This window comes from Rattus norvegicus, chromosome 11, assembly GCF_021556685.1.
Source record: "Rattus norvegicus strain SHRSP/BbbUtx chromosome 11, alternate assembly SHRSP_T2T, whole genome shotgun sequence".
NCBI lineage: Eukaryota > Metazoa > Chordata > Mammalia > Rodentia > Muridae > Rattus > Rattus norvegicus.
The window spans coordinates 97,365,904-97,383,127 of record NC_141544.1 but is presented as its reverse complement, the minus strand read 5'-3'; the positions used below and the strand labels follow the sequence as shown (position 1 = coordinate 97,383,127).

At 50.1% G+C, this 17,224-nt stretch overlaps 1 protein-coding gene across 5 annotated transcripts in view; it reads right to left on the bottom strand.

Annotated features, from left to right (window-relative positions):
• Positions 1-17,224, bottom strand: part of Pi4ka (phosphatidylinositol 4-kinase alpha) — a 123,189-nt gene that overhangs the window by 13,433 nt on the left and 92,532 nt on the right. For all 5 annotated transcript variants that reach the window (XR_015632861.1, XR_015632860.1, XR_015632859.1 and 2 more), the window contains 11 exon segments: positions 12,414-12,572; positions 12,031-12,182; positions 10,754-10,861; positions 8,654-8,781; positions 6,822-6,941; positions 6,490-6,569; positions 6,150-6,343; positions 5,503-5,593; positions 4,042-4,209; positions 3,114-3,167; positions 1,715-1,835 (listed from right to left, as the gene is read on the bottom strand). Coding sequence is in view for 2 of the 5 variants with exons in the window: in NM_001415014.1 (NP_001401943.1) it covers positions 1,715-1,835; positions 3,114-3,167; positions 4,042-4,209; positions 5,503-5,593; positions 6,150-6,343; positions 6,490-6,569; positions 6,822-6,941; positions 8,654-8,781; positions 10,754-10,861; positions 12,031-12,182; positions 12,414-12,572 (1,375 nt within the window). In the remaining 3 variants the exon portion in view is untranslated.

Sequence of the window (17,224 nt, the reverse complement as noted above, 5' to 3'; positions counted from 1 at the left end):
TGGGAATCAAATTTAGGTTAGGTTTATTGGCTTTATCTAGTGAGTTGTCTTGATGGGTTGATTATGTATGTATATGTGTGTATGTATGTATGTATGTATGTATGTATGTATGTATATATGTGCATGAGACAGAGTCTTATTCTTCTAAGTTGAAACTGAGGGTGACCTTGAACTCTTGATCTTTCTGCTTCTATTTCTCAATTGAGAATGCTGTGATTACATGTATGTGCCACCATGTCTGGCTTCATGACTTTTTATATTACTTTTTAAATGTACTTTTTTCTTTCCTTTTCCTTTAAACAACAATGACAACAACCACCACCACAACGGTTTTAGGCGGTGTTGAGTACAAACCTAAGGTTTGTGCATGTTAGGCAAGCATCCTACCAACTGAGATACAGCCTCAGCGGCACGGTCCCCTTTTAAAAGAGGAGGTTTCATGAAGTTGAGACTGGCATGAACTACTGATCTTCCCGCTTCTACCTTCCAAACCCTGGGCTCATGTCACCACGCCTGGCTTTGCTGCTGTCGTTAGTCTGAGAGTTCCAGCTGGCCTGGAGCTCACTGGGTTCAGTCCGCCTCTGGCTTCCGAATGCTGGAATTAATGGCATTCACCACCATATCCAGCTAGCTAGCTAGCTGTCTTCCTTCCTTCTTTCCTTCCTTTCCTTTTTTTGAGACAGGGTCTTGAAGGCTGTCATTGCAGTGCACACCTTTGATCCCAGCACTTGGAGGCAGAGGCGGGTGGATCACTGTGAGTTCAAGGCTAGATATACTAAGAAATCCTGTCTCAAAAAAAACCAAAAACCAACCAACCAACCAACCAAACAAACAAAAAAAAACAACCAAAAAACCTAAAATGAGAGAGAGAGAGAGAGAGAGAGAGAGAGAGAGAGAGAGAAGGGAAGAGAGGATTTGCTTTTGTAACTTTTGAGGATCACAATGCAGTTGACAAGTGTTCAGAAATGCTGTACTGTTAATGACCGCAGTTGTGAAGTGGGAAGGAAAGGGCCTTTAAACAAGAGATGCAGCCTGCTGGACCACAGAGGAGTTGTGTAGATCTGGCTATGTGTCAGGGAGGGAACTTTGGTTGTGGTGGAAACTGTGGTGGAAAAGGAGGCTGTGGTGGCGTCCTGGCTATATTAGCAGAGGAGGCTGTGGTGGATACAGTCAATGCAGGAGGACATCTTGTGAGGTATCTGTGCTGTGGTAGCGGCTATAAGGATTCTGGCGATTACAGTGGACCACAGCAAACAAAAGGTGGACCCATGAAAGGGGCAGTGCTGGCTGATGACGGTTAGGTGGGACTCTGGGTCTGGTGGTGTAAGTGGTGGGTACGGAGGGTTTTATTTTGTTGAGACCAGGTCTCACTGCAGCTTTAGCTGGCCTGGATTTGCTTCCTAGATGCAGCTGGCCTCACAATCACTGAGATCCACCCGCCCCACCTCCCAGGTGCTGGGATAAAGGCATGCCCCCATGCTCGGCTCTTTAATTTACTTCTTATTTAGTTATTTGTGTGTGTGTGGACATACACACACTATGGCACATCTGTTAAGGCCAGAGGGCAGCTTGCAGAAGTCTGCTTTCTCCTTCCACCATGTGTGTTCCAGGTTGGGGTAGCACAGACCACCAAGGCCTCTGGGAAAGCTGAAGCCCTGTGTGGCCTCTAAGGGTGATACGGGGAGAGAGAGGCCTGACAGACCAAAATACTCACGGTCTTTCTGGTGCCCTTCTTCATCAAGGTAGATGTTAGTTTTCATATTCCAAATAAACTGGTGTGCCAGAAGCTGGGATTTGGCTGCAGCCCAGAGAATGTACTCGCGCACATAGCCCATCTGCAAGGTCAAGGCCACACACTCAGTCTTTCCTCCTGGAGGAGACCCTTCCTAACCTAGTGCAAGGAGAAACTCTCTGTACACTTCCTGGCTGTGTGGATGGATCCTTTAGAGTCAGTGCTAAATCTGAGTACCCAGGGGCTCCTGGCATAAAGTCTACACTGCAAGCCTGGGTGGGCTTCAGGGTTCTCAGTCTCTGCTGTTGTCAAGTACAAAAGACAAGTAGGCGAGGTGCCCAAAGCCCACTTATACGGCTGTACAGGGTACGATCCCAGAGGGACGGGGTCCAGAAAGCGCTGTGCAGGCACACAGAGCGCATCTCATCCACACACTGAGAGTTGCCTCTTAAAGATCTCTTCTCCATTTCATTTGTTTCCTGCCATTATCTGGTATCTCCAGTTTTTTTCTTCTTCTCATTCTTTTTCTCTCCAGTACGTACATGCACTTGGTGTATGTGTATGCTTGTGTGGGAATGTGACAGGTTGACACTGGAGTCTTTCTCAGTCACTCCTCACCTCAGTGTTTAAGATATGGTCTCTCACCAAACCTGGAGCTTGCTGGTTTGGTTAAACTGGCAGGCTGGATGGCCCCAAGGAACCCTTACTTCTGGCTCCCCAGGTCTGGGTTTACAGGTGACGCGGCGATGCCTGGCTTTTTATGTGGATGCCAGGGACTGACTTCAGGTCCTTTCACACACATGGTCCTCACACACAAGGCTGCTATTCTCAGTGAGATGACTCTAACCCTAACCCTAACCCTAACTCCTGGTTTTAGTGACTATGTCTTAGGCTTGGTGAGATGGCCCATCAGATAAGAACATGTATGCTCTGGGGGAGGACTGGAGTTCAGTTACTAGCACAACAGCAGGCTGCTCAGAACTGCCTGCAACTCCAGGTCTACAGAATCCAGGGTCTCTGAACTCCAGAGGGGTCTGACAACAGTGTACCCTCAGCAGATGGACACAGCAGTGGAGCACACCTCTCACCAGATCACCTAAACCATCAGTTCACTGTGACAACAGCCAGTCTGAGGGAGGTCATGTAATTTGTTGATATCTGACCCAACAAAAGGGACCCTAGGACAAGCTGCCCACCTGAAGAAGCACCTAGAAAATGTACCAGAGCCCACCCACTCTGCAGAGCTGGGCTTCAGGATGGGGCGGTGAGAGTGAAGGGCTGGGTCCTGACTGGACAGTCCTGTCCTGTCCCTGAGGAAGTGCAGAGCTTGTCTGAGTTCAGGGCCCATAGGCAGCAGTGTGCAGCTCTTGAGGACACTTACCTTGTCATATCTGAGGGCCTGCACAATCTGGGGGATGTAGAACAGAATGGCATCCTGTCCAGGAGGAAAGATTGATTTCAGAGGTTACAACACTTAACAGGAATGAGCCCTGAACCTGCCAACAGGACGCTGCCCCCTGCTGGAGAACTGGGAAAGGTGCAGAGGATAACAAACTATCCAAGGCTCGAAACGCACACTGATGAAATCAAACAAGCAAAATAGTGCAGCTTATCCCAGGTAGAGGGTCTGAAAGTGCCCACAGACTTGCTGGAGCTGACACTGTAGCAGTCTGGGCTCTGGAACATTCTACAGAGACACCCTGCCTCAGATCCTCCAACAAGGCTACTACTACATAAAACCTCCAGGATCCCTCAAAGTTTGCTGTTGGGGGACTAACCTCGAACTTTTTAAAATCAAAAGATCTAATTAAAAAAAAAAAAACCAAAAACCCAGGAGCTGGAAAAATGGCTCAGCGGTTAAGAGCACTGACTGCTCTTCCAGAGGTCCTGAGTTCAATTCCCAGCAACCACATGGTGGCTCATGACCACCTGTAATGGGATCCAATGCCCTCTTCAGGTGTGTCTGCAGACAATGACAGTGTACAGTGTACTTACATAAAAAAAACAATAAATCTTTTTAGAAAACCCCAAAACAAACAAACAAACAAACAAACAAACACATACAACTAAAAACACATGAATGACAACTAAATTCATCAATAGACCTAGCTGGCCCAGAACTCAGAGATCTATCTGCCTCTGCCTCCATAGTGTTGGTATTAAAGGTGTGTGTCACCAGAGCCCAAATTCATCTTCTTCCACTACTGAAGTCAGTTGGGTGCATGCCTGGTTGAGCCGTCTTTTATCTACCCACATAACACACTGACAGAGCAACACCCTAGGCTAGCCTGACAGGGCTCCAGACTCACCGGAGGGAAGGACCGCAGGACTTTCACCCCATACTGTGCAGTGAGAGGGTGTGGGGGGTACATGCTGGAGAAGTAGGAGAGGCCCGTGGGCGGGTCCGTGGGTGCCCAGCATAACACATGGCTAAGCTCTGGAGCATCAGCATCGATGGTGTGCCAGGTGACAAGGAACTGGGGAGAGAGCCAGGAGACAGGGCTGCAGGAGTCCTTTCAGCCATGGCCTGCTCAAGAATGGCTGCAGCAAAGGCTAAGAGTTTGGGCCTGCCTTTAACTCCAGCACCTCTGTGAACCTGGGGCTAACCTGGTCTACAAAGTGAACTCTAGGCCAAGAAAAGAAAAGGTGACAATAAAAAGCCATTTATGATAAAAATGGGAAGTGCTTCTGACATGTTATACAAAGTAGCATAATTGCAATAAATCCAAGTAGAGGGGCTGGCAGTGTATCTCAGTAGGTAGTGTGCTCCAGGCTAGTAGCACTGACCCCCAGTACTGCATAAAACCAGTTGTGGTTGTACACATATTACTACAGGGCAGTGGAGAATGGAGGATCATCTTTAGCAAATCTGAATTTGAGGTTAGCCTGAGGTATCTGAACCCCCATCTATAAACAGAATTGAAGCAGCTAAATATTTCCTATCATAAACATAATTACTACATGCTAGAAATAGAAAATGCCAGGAGTTAAAATCCTACTACTGAGGTTACCCAGTCTTTCTGGTGTGATAGATAAAGTAATTTTGTTTTAGAGACAGGGTTCACTCTGTAGTCGAGCTGCTCTTGAACTGAAGAGGTCTACCTGCCTCTGCTTCAGTGACTGCTGGGATTAAAGGCGTGCACCACTGTGCCCTGTTCACTTTACTGTGACAAGGTCTCACTAGGCTGTCCAGACTTTGTAATTTAGGTAGGCCTTGAACTTGTGACCCTCCTGCATCAATCTCCAAGTGGCAGCGATTGTGGTCCTGTACTGGTGACCAGGCTCAGCAATGATGGCTAATACGAACTTAATTGAGAAACGCGTAGATTAATAAAGCACATCTTTGAGTATGTCCATGGGGGCCCAAAGAGGACTGGAGCCTGAAGGCTCTGACTTGATGGACAGGTTAACCTTTTGAGGATTCATTATATGGCAGTACTATCTCAAGCTGGTGCAAAGTAATTGGAGCCTGGGTGGAGGAAGTGGATCGTTGCAGGTGTGTACTTGGAGGCTGTGCTTTGCCTGGATCCCTTCTCTTCTATTCATCCAGCAGGATGTGAACAGCCTCTTCCTGCACATGGTCTTGCAGCCATGATGTTCTGCCCAGTCAATTGAGGCTGAGCTCTCTGAAGAGGAGTCAAAATCAAACTTTCCCCCTCCAAGCTGTTTGTGTCAGATATTTGGTCATAGTCATGAGGAGTAGCCAGGCCTCGCTGGAAGACATTCTAGATCTAGTTTGAACTGGAGCTGGTATATGTGAGTTGTGCTACCTTGATAGCTTCAGGGACATCACTAACAGCTCCTGGGTCCAGGCGAACGAGACGGGTCACTTCATTTCCAATGGCTTCTGTATTCTTGAACCTACAGTGCACAGAGGTTTGGGTTGGGTAGCCTTGCTAGCATTCCTTCACTGCCACAGACAAGCCAGAGGGAAAACTCAGGGGAGGGATTTAGATCAACACCGTATAATAGACATCTAAATGTGGGTGAGTAATACATTACATCTGAGAAGTTATGACAACATTCCCAAGGAGGACAGGAGAATGCCACAATTGGAGGCCACTCTGAGTATCAAGATGGCTTAGTGGACTACCTCCCAGGAGGGAAGCCTTTACGAATTACACGGAGACTCTGCCACTTGTTTTAATAGTTCCAGGGACTGAATCAGGGCCTTGTGCATGCTAGGGAAGAGCTCTACACAGAGCTGCAGTCCCCGGTCATCCATGGTGGCTCTGGATGTTGTAGCATCTAGGCAGGAGCTGACAAGATCATAAAGATCACTGCACAGCCACGGCACAGACTACATGTGTATGCTGAGTGTCCTGCGCAGAAGCCGTGATACTTCATTGCTCTTATGACGTAGCGGGCAGGTCCCTGCCTGGACTTGCAGTGAAGCTGGGCACACGGAGAGGCCTACCTGGCTGGCAGCTGCACAGCGAGGTATGGAGAGATGGTCCAGGCAAGGTTCACGTTGTCCTTCCACTGCTTCTCACTCAGGCTGATATACTTGGACCTCCAGTTGGCAACACTGTTCTCACCTGCCTGGTCCAGCTCTAGCTCTGGGGCTGACAGCGGGTTGTACCAAGTGATGAGGCGCTCGATCTCAGTGGCCTAGGAGAGCAATCACAGCGTCCACTGTACGTCCCACTGCCTGTACTCTGCAGATGTCTGCAGATGCGCTGCGCCCCCTTCGTCCCCAGCACCAGCTCTGGGTGTCCCGCTGTCACAGAGCTGGAGTGGTGTGGCACGGGTCTTACCAACAGTGACAGCAGCAGCGTCCTACGCTTCATGTAGTACTTGTGCAGCTGGGAACCTCGGTTGGTTTTCTTAGACATGCCTAGGAAGCACAGATGAGAGAGGAAACATGGTCACTGTGCTTTGAAGCCATTTCTCTGCTCTGTCTTTTCCTTTGGTGGTTATGTTGGCAACTGAAACAAAAATCTGGGACATGTGTTCTCCAATCCCCAGTCTCCGCTGTTTTAGAATCTAGGAGATGTGATGTTTAATGCTCTGTTCTGTCCATCACTCCACCAGGAAGGGAATTCAAGAGTGGCTTGAGGAAGTAGGCGCCACCCCATGCCTGACCGACCTGATTTTTTGGAGATAGTTGACATGCCACTGGAGAGGGGGTATGTGTTGATCCATCCCTGTGTAGCCTGTTGTCGAGAGCCCACAGTTATATCCAAGTTGCTTCGGGTGTCCTGGTTATCTGTGGGCAAGCACAGTGAAGGCTCTGGGTGAGGTGGTTCAAGACATGGCACCCCAAGGAGGAGAGCTTGGCAAGTCTAGCTTTGCAAGCACAGGTCCCTAAGGTTGACCTCCTTACAACCTACAGTAAATAATTTGGGCGTGGTGGCGCATCCTTGTATGCCCAATGCTGGAGAGAAGGAGACAGAGGTGGCTCACTGGCCAGCCAACCCAGCCTACTTGGCAAGTTCCAGGCCAGTGAAGGACCTTGTCCAGAAAAAAAGAAAGTCATCACAGAGCAGGGCACATGCCTTTAATCCCAGCACTTGGGAGGCAGAGGCAGGGAGATCTCTGGGTTCAAGGCCAGCCTGGTCTGCAGAGTGAATTCCAAGACAGCCTGAGCTACACAGGGAAACTCTGTCTTGGAGAACAATGAAAACAACAACATCATCAAAAAGACATCATAAAGAAACTTGAGTTCTCAGTCATGAGAAGGCAAGTGGTGCAGACCAGGTGTTTGCATAGCACTGGGACAGATGAGTGGCCCCATGGATAAGCCCTTTCAGACTCAATTTTCCAAACACCCAGGAATTCTTTTATTCTAATGTGGAATACATGGAAAATTTCTTAAGATTTGTCACTGTCCTAGATCTTTAAAATAAAGCAAATAATAGTTTCAAAAAAATGTTTTATGTGTATGAGTATATGTGTGTGTGTGTTTACGGAGGACAGAAAACAGTGTTGTATTTCCTGTTACAGATGGTAGTAAGCCAGCAGATGAGCTCAGTTTCTCTGGAAGCCACTTAGCCATCTTAGTCCCTGAGACATCTCTGCAGCCCCTGTCACAGGTTTTTTGTTTTGTTTTGTTTTTGATAAGCAATGGCAGCTGCTTGCCCACTGGCACTGACTGTACTGTCTGAAAAGGCAGGGATCTGCACACCCAGGGGACAAACTACACAATCGTTGGCTCTACTCTATATGGAACAAGAAAGAAAACTAGCTTCTAATGCTTTAACGCTTCTTTCCTTTTCTTGCGAGAGACTGTCGCTGCAGGTCTGCCTGTAAGAACCCATCCCTCGCCTCTCTGTGTGGCTTGTCACCAGCCTGTGTTCAGAGGAATGGAAAGACGCCTCCCTTGGTTTTCTGTTGCACAGCACGTCAGCATTTCCTCCGGAGTATCCTCTTCTCTGCCCTGGAAGGCTACTTGCTCCAGTACACTCTGGCTGGCTGGCTGGATGTATGCATGTGTGCACACACGTGTACACACATACAGTTTCCTTTTAGCCTCAGCTCAGAGTCACTGTTCCCAGAAAACTATCTTCAATGCCCAGGCTACTCTGGTTGGGCCCGTGCCTGTCCTGAAGGGGTGCCCTTGAATCTGCTCTAAGAAGTGTCCTCATCTGACTACACCTGCTGGATGGCAATGGGTTATGCTGGATTCATCTGGGTATACTGGCCTACTCAGTGGGCAGCTGGGAAGTGAGCTTGCCCAAGGAGAGCTTTAAGTGTACTGCGTTTGTTGTGTGCATCAGTGCAGGCAGGAAGAAAGCTAACGGGCAAGCAAGTACTGGACTTTCAACAATATAAGACATGGCCAAGATCAGGGCTCACTTGTGCCCTAACTGCTTTCTTGTCTGGCTTTTCTAGAAACACCCACAGGCAACCCTCCCGCTTCTGTGTACCTGTTTTCACTCCACACCCAGAAGTTGCTGTGCTGTTCAGGGCAATGCTTACCTGGGGGAACGAGTTGGCTGGCAGTCAGGTACTTCTTATCTGAGAACATGGCAGTCCAAAACTTAATCATGATGCTTATATCTTCACGCAGCCTCTTTTCTCCTTGAGTAGGGAACTTTGGTGGACAACTTCAAAGAATCACAAGAGGAAGACTGAGTGTCTGGAGCCAAGAACTAGAAAATACTCACAAGGCAATTAGAGCCGACATAAACATTCACTTTTTTTTTTTTTTTTTTGGACGTTAGCCTGAAGCACACCAACAGCAAGGGTGATGTCACCAATTCCCATTGGAAGTGAGGCTATCCTAGTAGCCCAGGCCTGTCTGCCCCATCACTACCTATGCTCTCTGCTTAGCTTTACCTACACAGCTCAGACCGCCTGTAACTCCCTATATATATTCCTAGTACTGCAGGGTGGTCTCGATCAGGACATTCCTGCCACACCACCTCTCTAGATGGCTGACATCTACAGCTTCTGGTTGCTGTGACAGGTGACAACTTAGCTGTCTACATACGACCATACACCCTGCATCTTCAAAGACTCATGTGACAGGTGACAACTTAGCTGTCTACATGCAACCATACACCCTGCATCTTCAAAGACTCATGGGGTTGCTGTGACAGGTGACAACTTAGCCTTCTACATACACCCATACACCCTGCATCTTCAAAGACTCAGGGAGCTGATATTTGCAGGTTTTTGTGCAGCAATCATTTATATGATTAGGAAAAATAAGTGGTGTGTACTTAATCTATTTTTTCTTGAGACAGGGTTTCTCTGCCCTGGCTGTCTTAGAACTTGGTCTATAGTCCTTCAGCTCAGAGATCTGCCCACCTCTGTCTCCTGAGTGCCAGGATTAAAGGCATGTACCACCATGCTGGGAATTTTTAAAGGTTTGTTTTTTTTGTTTTTGTTTTTTTGTTTATTTGCTTGCTTGTTGTACTGGCTGGTTTTGGGTGTCAACTTGGCATAAGCTGGAGTTATCACAGAGAAGGAGCCTCGGTTGAGGAAATGCCTCCATGAGACCCAGCTGTAAGGCATTTTCTCAATTAGTGATCAAGGTGGGAGGACCCAGCCCATTATGGATGGTGCCATCCCCGGGCTGGTGGTCTTGGGTTCTATAAGAGAGCAAGCTGAGCAAGCCAGGGGAAACAAGTCAGTAAGTAACATCCCTTGATGGCCTGTGCATCAGCTCCTGCTTCCTGACCTGCTTGAGTGCCAATCCTGACTTCCTTTGGTGATGAACAGCAGTGTGGAAGTGTAAGCTGAATAAACCCTTTCCTCCCCAACTTGCCTCTTGGTCATGATGCTTGTGCAGGAATAGAAACCCTGACTAAGACACTTGTTTTTCAAGATAGGGTTTCTCTGTGTAGCCCTGGCTGTATTGGAACTCACTCTGTAGACCAGGCTGGCCTTGAACTCAGAGGTCTGCCTGCCTCTGCTTCCCCGGTGTTGGGCTTAAAGACCCACCCCCACCCCAAGCTGGGACTGCAGGTATATGCCACTGTACCTGTCTGCTCTTAATTTAGACAAATAAAAACACTAAAACCTAGAGTTAGAGGTTGTTCTGTCGCCTGAAATGAGGGGTGGAAACTGAACTCAGGACCTCTGGGAGAGTAGCAGGTGCTTTTAACTGCTAAGCCATCCCTGCAGGCTTATTCCCTGCCCTTCTCTCTTACTTTGAAACCCTTGTTTGACAAGTTTAGTTATGGCTGCTGAGAGAAGCAGGGCTACGGGGTTATTACACCAATATGGGCAATAAATTAGTTACAGAACCACTAAAGAAAATATTTGTGTCTTCGAGGAACTATTAAGTACTGGAAGAGCCTCAGAATCAGGGCTTTGTGAGCTCTTGCCCCAATCTCTTAAATTAATTCAACTTAAGGGACAATCTGCATGTATTCCATTTGGCTCCTGGTTCTAAGTACATGGCTGAAGACACTGCAATCTAGTCACACAAGGACTAAGGCATGAGGTTGGTGAGCACGAACCAGCAAACTGTGTCCTTACACAAGTAACTTCCTGGGAACAGGGTGAGGGTGAGACAAGCTGGGTTGTAGCTGTTTCTGGGCATGTGCACAATACAGCTCGAGGTAGTACCTGAAATAGTCAAAGGCTGTTGAGTAGATCTTCTCTCGAAGCACGTTTCGAATGGTTGCATTTGGAACCACATCAGCGTGTAGGAGGGACAGCCCCAGGGTCAGCAGTCTGAGAGAGAGCACAAGGTGGGAGCCCTGGGCAAGGGCTGAGCCTCAAGAGGTATGCTCTCCTAAGCCAGCCCTAGAGTCTCTGAATATAGACCCTAGAAACACTACCATCACCATTTGGCTGGTCCCCACCCCCTTCAGACAAGGTCTCATGTATTCTAAGCTAGCCTTCAGTTCCCTTTTGGAGTGTTATGATAACCTGAATTTCTGAGCCCCTTGCCTATGTCTTTTAGGTGTTAAAAAAAAATCTACGCATGGGTGAAGGTGTTATACAATAAAGACTGCTAGGCTCACAGACAATCTGCAGTCTTGGCAATGCTGTACACAGTCAGTCTAGGCCTAAGGCATGGTGCAAGATGAGCAGAGTATAGCATAGCCACTTCACAGAGGCTGTCTACACCAGCAGAAGTATAGATGCTAGCTTCTGCTGCTAATGAGTCCTAGGGGAGCAGATCACAAATAGGCCTTTATCTACTCCAGGGAGCTTTGGATAGGAAAGGAAGAAAGAGAGGTCTGACCCACCAGTGCAAGGGAACAGAGGACAACAGAGAAAGGAGGACAAACAAGCATTTCTGAGTGCATCTAGAAAGCCAGCTAATCTTGTGAGTGAGGGCTGCTCCAATGTGGTGGTGCAGGCAGAGGCAGAGAGGGCAATTCTGCTCACTTCTGTGATGGCTACATGCTATTGGAAAGGCCCAACAGGGGTCATTTTCTATAACTCATTCCCACTGCCTTTAGAGCAGCATCAGTGACAGACTGGCCCTTTTCTGTAGGTGGTTGGTGAAGTGTAGTTCTAATGGGCTATGAGGAGTTCAGGGAAGAGACAGACGACACCTTGTAGAAGCAAGAACCTCTACCATGCTTGGGCAGATAAGCACACTGATGCTAGCTAGGTCCTCACAGACAACAGCAGAGGCCATGTTCTAGTGAGAAGAGCTATACTAGGGGTCAGGGGTTGGGGAGGCTCTTAACTAGCTAGAGGCTCATGCTCTCAAGTCTTCTACAAATCCTTTTGGATAGTTCTAAGACAGTGCAATAGGATTTACTCTACACTGCACAGCAGCATCACAGGACATGCCCACCCACCCCTACCAGCATTTACACATTATACACGTGCCCCACATGCCAGTAACAGGACACCCAGATGCCTCAGAGAAATAGAGCCCTCACTTGAAACGTGGTCCAATGGCTGCCACATGCCTGTTCATGCTCCCCCTGGCTCCACCGATGTGGAGGGACATGGAGCGCTGCAGCAGGCTTGAGAAGATCTCCACCTGGTCAGAGCTACAGTACTTGGCAATCTCAAACCGCTGCACCAGGAACTGGGTAGAAGGTAAACAAGCTGTGTAAGTTGGCGTGGGCTAGTCTCATTGTAGTGCTAGTGAGAGCGGCTAAGAAGAGGAGTTCTGGGAGCCAGGGAGGACCAGAGGGGGAGTCCAGAGGTCACCAGTCTCTCAGGTCAGAGTCCCTAGAGTGGCTGGTGTGCTGGCCTGCCCCAAGTGTCCCCAAGGCTGACCTACAAAGCACAGCAGAGCTTGAGGGTAGGCACATACATCAATCCAGATGTAGTGAGGTGTCACTTCAGGGGGACAGGGTCGTGGCTGACTTGCTTCTGACGCTGCCAGGGGGTCTGCTTCCTTTGTTTCTGCAGAGAAGAGGCCGAACTTCTGCTCCACTGTCATGTGCCAGGCTCCTGCCATCTCCCGCATGAACTGCGAATGTAAAAGAAAGGTCAGCTCCTCCAGAGAGCAGAGTGGGTGGCTGCTTCAGTTCTGAACTCCTGAATAAAGCTCAACATGTAGCACATGCCTGTGACCCCAGCACCTGGCAGGCTGAGGCAGGAGGATTGTAATGAGTTCAAGTTCAGCCTGAGTTACAGAATGAAATGCTTTGTTAAAAAAACACAAGTAAAACTGTACCGGATGAAATTAGAAGGCAAACAAAGTAAGAAACAGTTCCACGGAACCCATGTCTCAGGGCAGCTACTTAAGTCTTTGGTATGCTTCCTCCAGCCTCCCCCCATCCCCAACTGACTGTCACCCCAACTCAGGGGCCCAGTAGGGCAGGGAACAAGGTGTAGCACGTCTGTCATGTACCTGAGTTAGCCCAGGCCTTCCACAGGCTCTGTCCTGGTGAGGCTTGGAAAGAATTCTGACAACTCCCTGTGTTAAGGAGGGCAAGTACCAAATGCAGGCTTTCTAGGCCACAAAGCTAGGCCTTCATTAGCTTATCAGATGGGAGAGTGGCCCAAGTCCAAGGTAGGGCAGGCTGCAAGTTCCAAGATCTGAGTCATTCCCTTGACCTAGCCATACTGACCCAGGGTCCTTTCTGCTTTGAGCTAGGAGGGTTGCCCAGGTAAAGCAGAGTAGTGTTCTGGGAGAAGTGAGGGCTAAGTAGAGGAATGGCTACAATTTTACCCACAAAAGCACCAGCAATGCGTGGGTGCTGCAGGGTCTGCTTCCCTTTCTAGCACCAGTACCACATTACTCTTGCAAGATGTGGCTCAAGAGGTTGGGGACCATTGCCTGCCTCATATTTGCAAGGTCATGGATTCAATCCCCAGTGGGGTACCAGTACCCCCCCACCCCTCACCCCACACCTCCCCCCCCCCCCCCACAGTGACCAGTCACAGGCATTTTGACCTAGATGCTCTGTGCCTTGGGCTGACTACTGGGTTTTCATGAGCACTAAAGAGTAAGATGAGAGTCAACTAGGCAAGGTTCAGGAGAAGCCCAGGTATGCTTTATACAATGGCGCCTCTCTTCTGCTATTCCTCTTGATGCCTGAAGGCACAGGTGCCACTGGGAGGCCATGAGGGTGAAGACAAAGGCCATTCATGCTAAGGGTTGCATTGTTAGAGCTGGGAACTGAAGAATACCAAGGAACTATATGCTGCTGTGGTTTCTTTTGGCATCTGGCTCCTGCCTACTGTTAGATGTATTTTTTATGTAGAAGTCGGGGTACCAAATTGGCTGGAAGTATAGGAAACCCCAGAACTGATGGGACAAAGTAGCCTAGCAGAGGCTACACTCCCACTTATCTGTGTAAGACGCACTTCTATAACCGGGCCTCCCAGACTCTGGGACAGACAAATGTGGATGGTCCAAGACATAAGCGGCAGACAGCATGCCAAACCTGAGAAAGCAGCAGTGTGACACATAGAGGAAGGTGTTCTAGACAGGGTGGCCAGGGAATGCTGGTGGGGTGGAAGGGAACATTGGACATAAGTCCTGGAGATGCTATCAGTGACATTCATCTAAGGAAAGGAAATGGGATGCAGCTAGGCAGAAACAGCCTGGGAGAGCAGGAGCAATGGGATCTAGCAGAGCTACAGCAGGGCGAGCGAGGAGACAGAAGGGACAGAGGTAGGTGCAGGTGAGCTCAGTTCTAGAACAAGTCTGCCAGTCTAAGTGAGGTGGGGAGAACACCAAGGGGCCTGGGAACCAGAGATTCAATGCAGTGCAGTTTTTACTGCATCCTCCTGCATGTGCACAGGACAGTACGGAAGCAGAGAGACTCAGTATGCCAGTTTGAATGACATTTCCCCGTAAGCCTTGGGCATTTGAATACTTGGTCCCAGGTTAGCGGCTGTTTGGGAAGGAGTAGGAGGTAAGGTCTTGTGTGTGTCACTAGGGGAGGATGGCTTCTGGGCCCTCTGTAGGATGTAAGATGTCATTTGGATCCTGGCCTCACAGAGGTAACACACTGTCAATAATGTGGTGTCCTAACCAGGAAGCAACTGGGTCTCTACTGCCCAGGCTTCTCTGTGGTGCTGTGAGCTGAGCCCAGGACCCTACCTGCTTCTTCTTTTCTACTGCCAGGCTTCTCTGTGGTGCTGTGAGCTGAGCCCAGGACCCGACCTGCTTCTTCTTTTCTACTGCCCAGGCTTCTCTGTGGTGCTGTGAGCTGAGCCCAGGACCCTACCTGCTTCTTCTTTTCTACTGCCCGGCTTCTCTGTGGTGCTGTGAGCTGAGCCCAGGACCCTACCTGCTTCTTCTTTTCTACTGCCCGGCTTCTCTGTGGTGCTGTGAGCTGAGCCCAGGACCCGACCTGCTTCTTCTTTTCTACTGCCCGGCTTCTCTGTGGTGCTGTGAGCTGAGCCCAGGACCCGACCTGCTTCTTCTTTTCTACTGCCAGGCTTCTCTGTGGTGCTGTGAGCTGAGCCCAGGACCCGACCTGCTTCTTCTTTTCTACTGCCAGGCTTCTCTGTGGTGCTGTGAGCTGAGCCCAGGACCCGACCTGCTTCTTCTTTTCTACTGCCCAGGCTTCTCTGTGGTGCTGTGAGCTGAGCCCAGGACCCTACCTGCTTCTTCTTTTCTACTGCCAGGCTTCTCTGTGGTGCTGTGAGCTGAGCCCAGGACCCTACCTGCTTCTTCTTTTCTACTGCCAGGCTTCTCTGTGGTGCTGTGAGCTGAGCCCAGGACCCGACCTGCTTCTTCTTTTCTACTGCCCAGGCTTCTCTGTGGTGCTGTGAGCTGAGCCCAGGACCCGACCTGCTTCTTCTTTTCTACTGCCCGGCTTCTCTGTGGTGCTGTGAGCTGAGCCCAGGACCCGACCTGCTTCTTCTTTTCTACTGCCCGGCTTCTCTGTGGTGCTGTGAGCTGAGCCCAGGACCCTACCTGCTTCTTCTTTTCTACTGCCCAGGCTTCTCTGTGGTGCTGTGAGCTGAGCCCAGGACCCGACCTGCTTCTTCTTTTCTACTGCCCAGGCTTCTCTGTGGTGCTGTGAGCTGAGCCCAGGACCCTACCTGCTTCTTCTTTTCTACTGCCAGGCTTCTCTGTGGTGCTGTGAGCTGAGCCCAGGACCCTATCTGCTTCTTCTTTTCTACTGCCCGGCTTCTCTGTGGTGCTGTGAGCTGAGCCCAGGACCCGACCTGCTTCTTCTTTTCTACTGCCCGGCTTCTCTGTGGTGCTGTGAGCTGAGCCCAGGACCCTACCTGCTTCTTCTTTTCTACTGCCCGGCTTCTCTGTGGTGCTGTGAGCTGAGCCCAGGACCCTACCTGCTTCTTCTTTTCTACTGCCAGGCTTCTCTGTGGTGCTGTGAGCTGAGCCCAGGACCCTACCTGCTTCTTCTTTTCTACTGCCCAGGCTTCTCTGTGGTGCTGTGAGCTGAGCCCAGGACCCTACCTGCTTCTTCTTTTCTACTGCCAGGCTTCTCTGTGGTGCTGTGAGCTGAGCCCAGGACCCTACCTGCTTCTTCTTTTCTACTGCCAGGCTTCTCTGTGGTGCTGTGAGCTGAGCCCAGGACCCGACCTGCTTCTTCTTTTCTACTGCCCAGGCTTCTCTGTGGTGCTGTGAGCTGAGCCCAGGACCCGACCTGCTTCTTCTTTTCTACTGCCCAGGCTTCTCTGTGGTGCTGTGAGCTGAGCCCAGGACCCTACCTGCTTCTTCTTTTCTACTGCCAGGCTTCTCTGTGGTGCTGTGAGCTGAGCCCAGGACCCGACCTGCTTCTTCTTTTCTACTGCCCGGCTTCTCTGTGGTGCTGTGAGCTGAGCCCAGGACCCTACCTGCTTCTTCTTTTCTACTGCCAGGCTTCTCTGTGGTGCTGTGAGCTGAGCCCAGGACCCGACCTGCTTCTTCTTTTCTACTGCCCGGCTTCTCTGTGGTGCTGTGAGCTGAGCCCAGGACCCTACCTGCTTCTTCTTTTCTACTGCCCGGCTTCTCTGTGGTGCTGTGAGCTGAGCCCAGGACCCTACCTGCTTCTTCTTTTCTACTGCCCAGGCTTCTCTGTGGTGCTGTGAGCTGAGCCCAGGACCCTACCTGCTTCTTCTTTTCTACTGCCAGGCTTCTCTGTGGTGCTGTGAGCTGAGCCCAGGACCCTACCTGCTTCTTCTTTTCTACTGCCAGGCTTCTCTGTGGTGCTGTGAGCTGAGCCCAGGACCCGACCTGCTTCTTCTTTTCTACTGCCCAGGCTTCTCTGTGGTGCTGTGAGCTGAGCCCAGGACCCTACCTGCTTCTTCTTTTCTACTGCCCGGCTTCTCTGTGGTGCTGTGAGCTGAGCCCAGGACCCTACCTGCTTCTTCTTTTCTACTGCCAGGCTTCTCTGTGGTGCTGTGAGCTGAGCCCAGGACCCTACCTGCTTCTTCTTTTCTACTGCCCGGCTTCTCTGTGGTGCTGTGAGCTGAGCCCAGGACCCTACCTGCTTCTTCTTTTCTACTGCCCAGGCTTCTCTGTGGTGCTGTGAGCTGAGCCCAGGGCCCTACCTGCTTCTTCTTTTCTACTGCCCGGCTTCTCTGTGGTGCTGTGAGCTGAGCCCAGGACCCGACCTGCTTCTTCTTTTCTACTGCCCGGCTTCTCTGTGGTGCTGTGAGCTGAGCCCAGGACCCTACCTGCTTCTTCTTTTCTACTGCCAGGCTTCTCTGTGG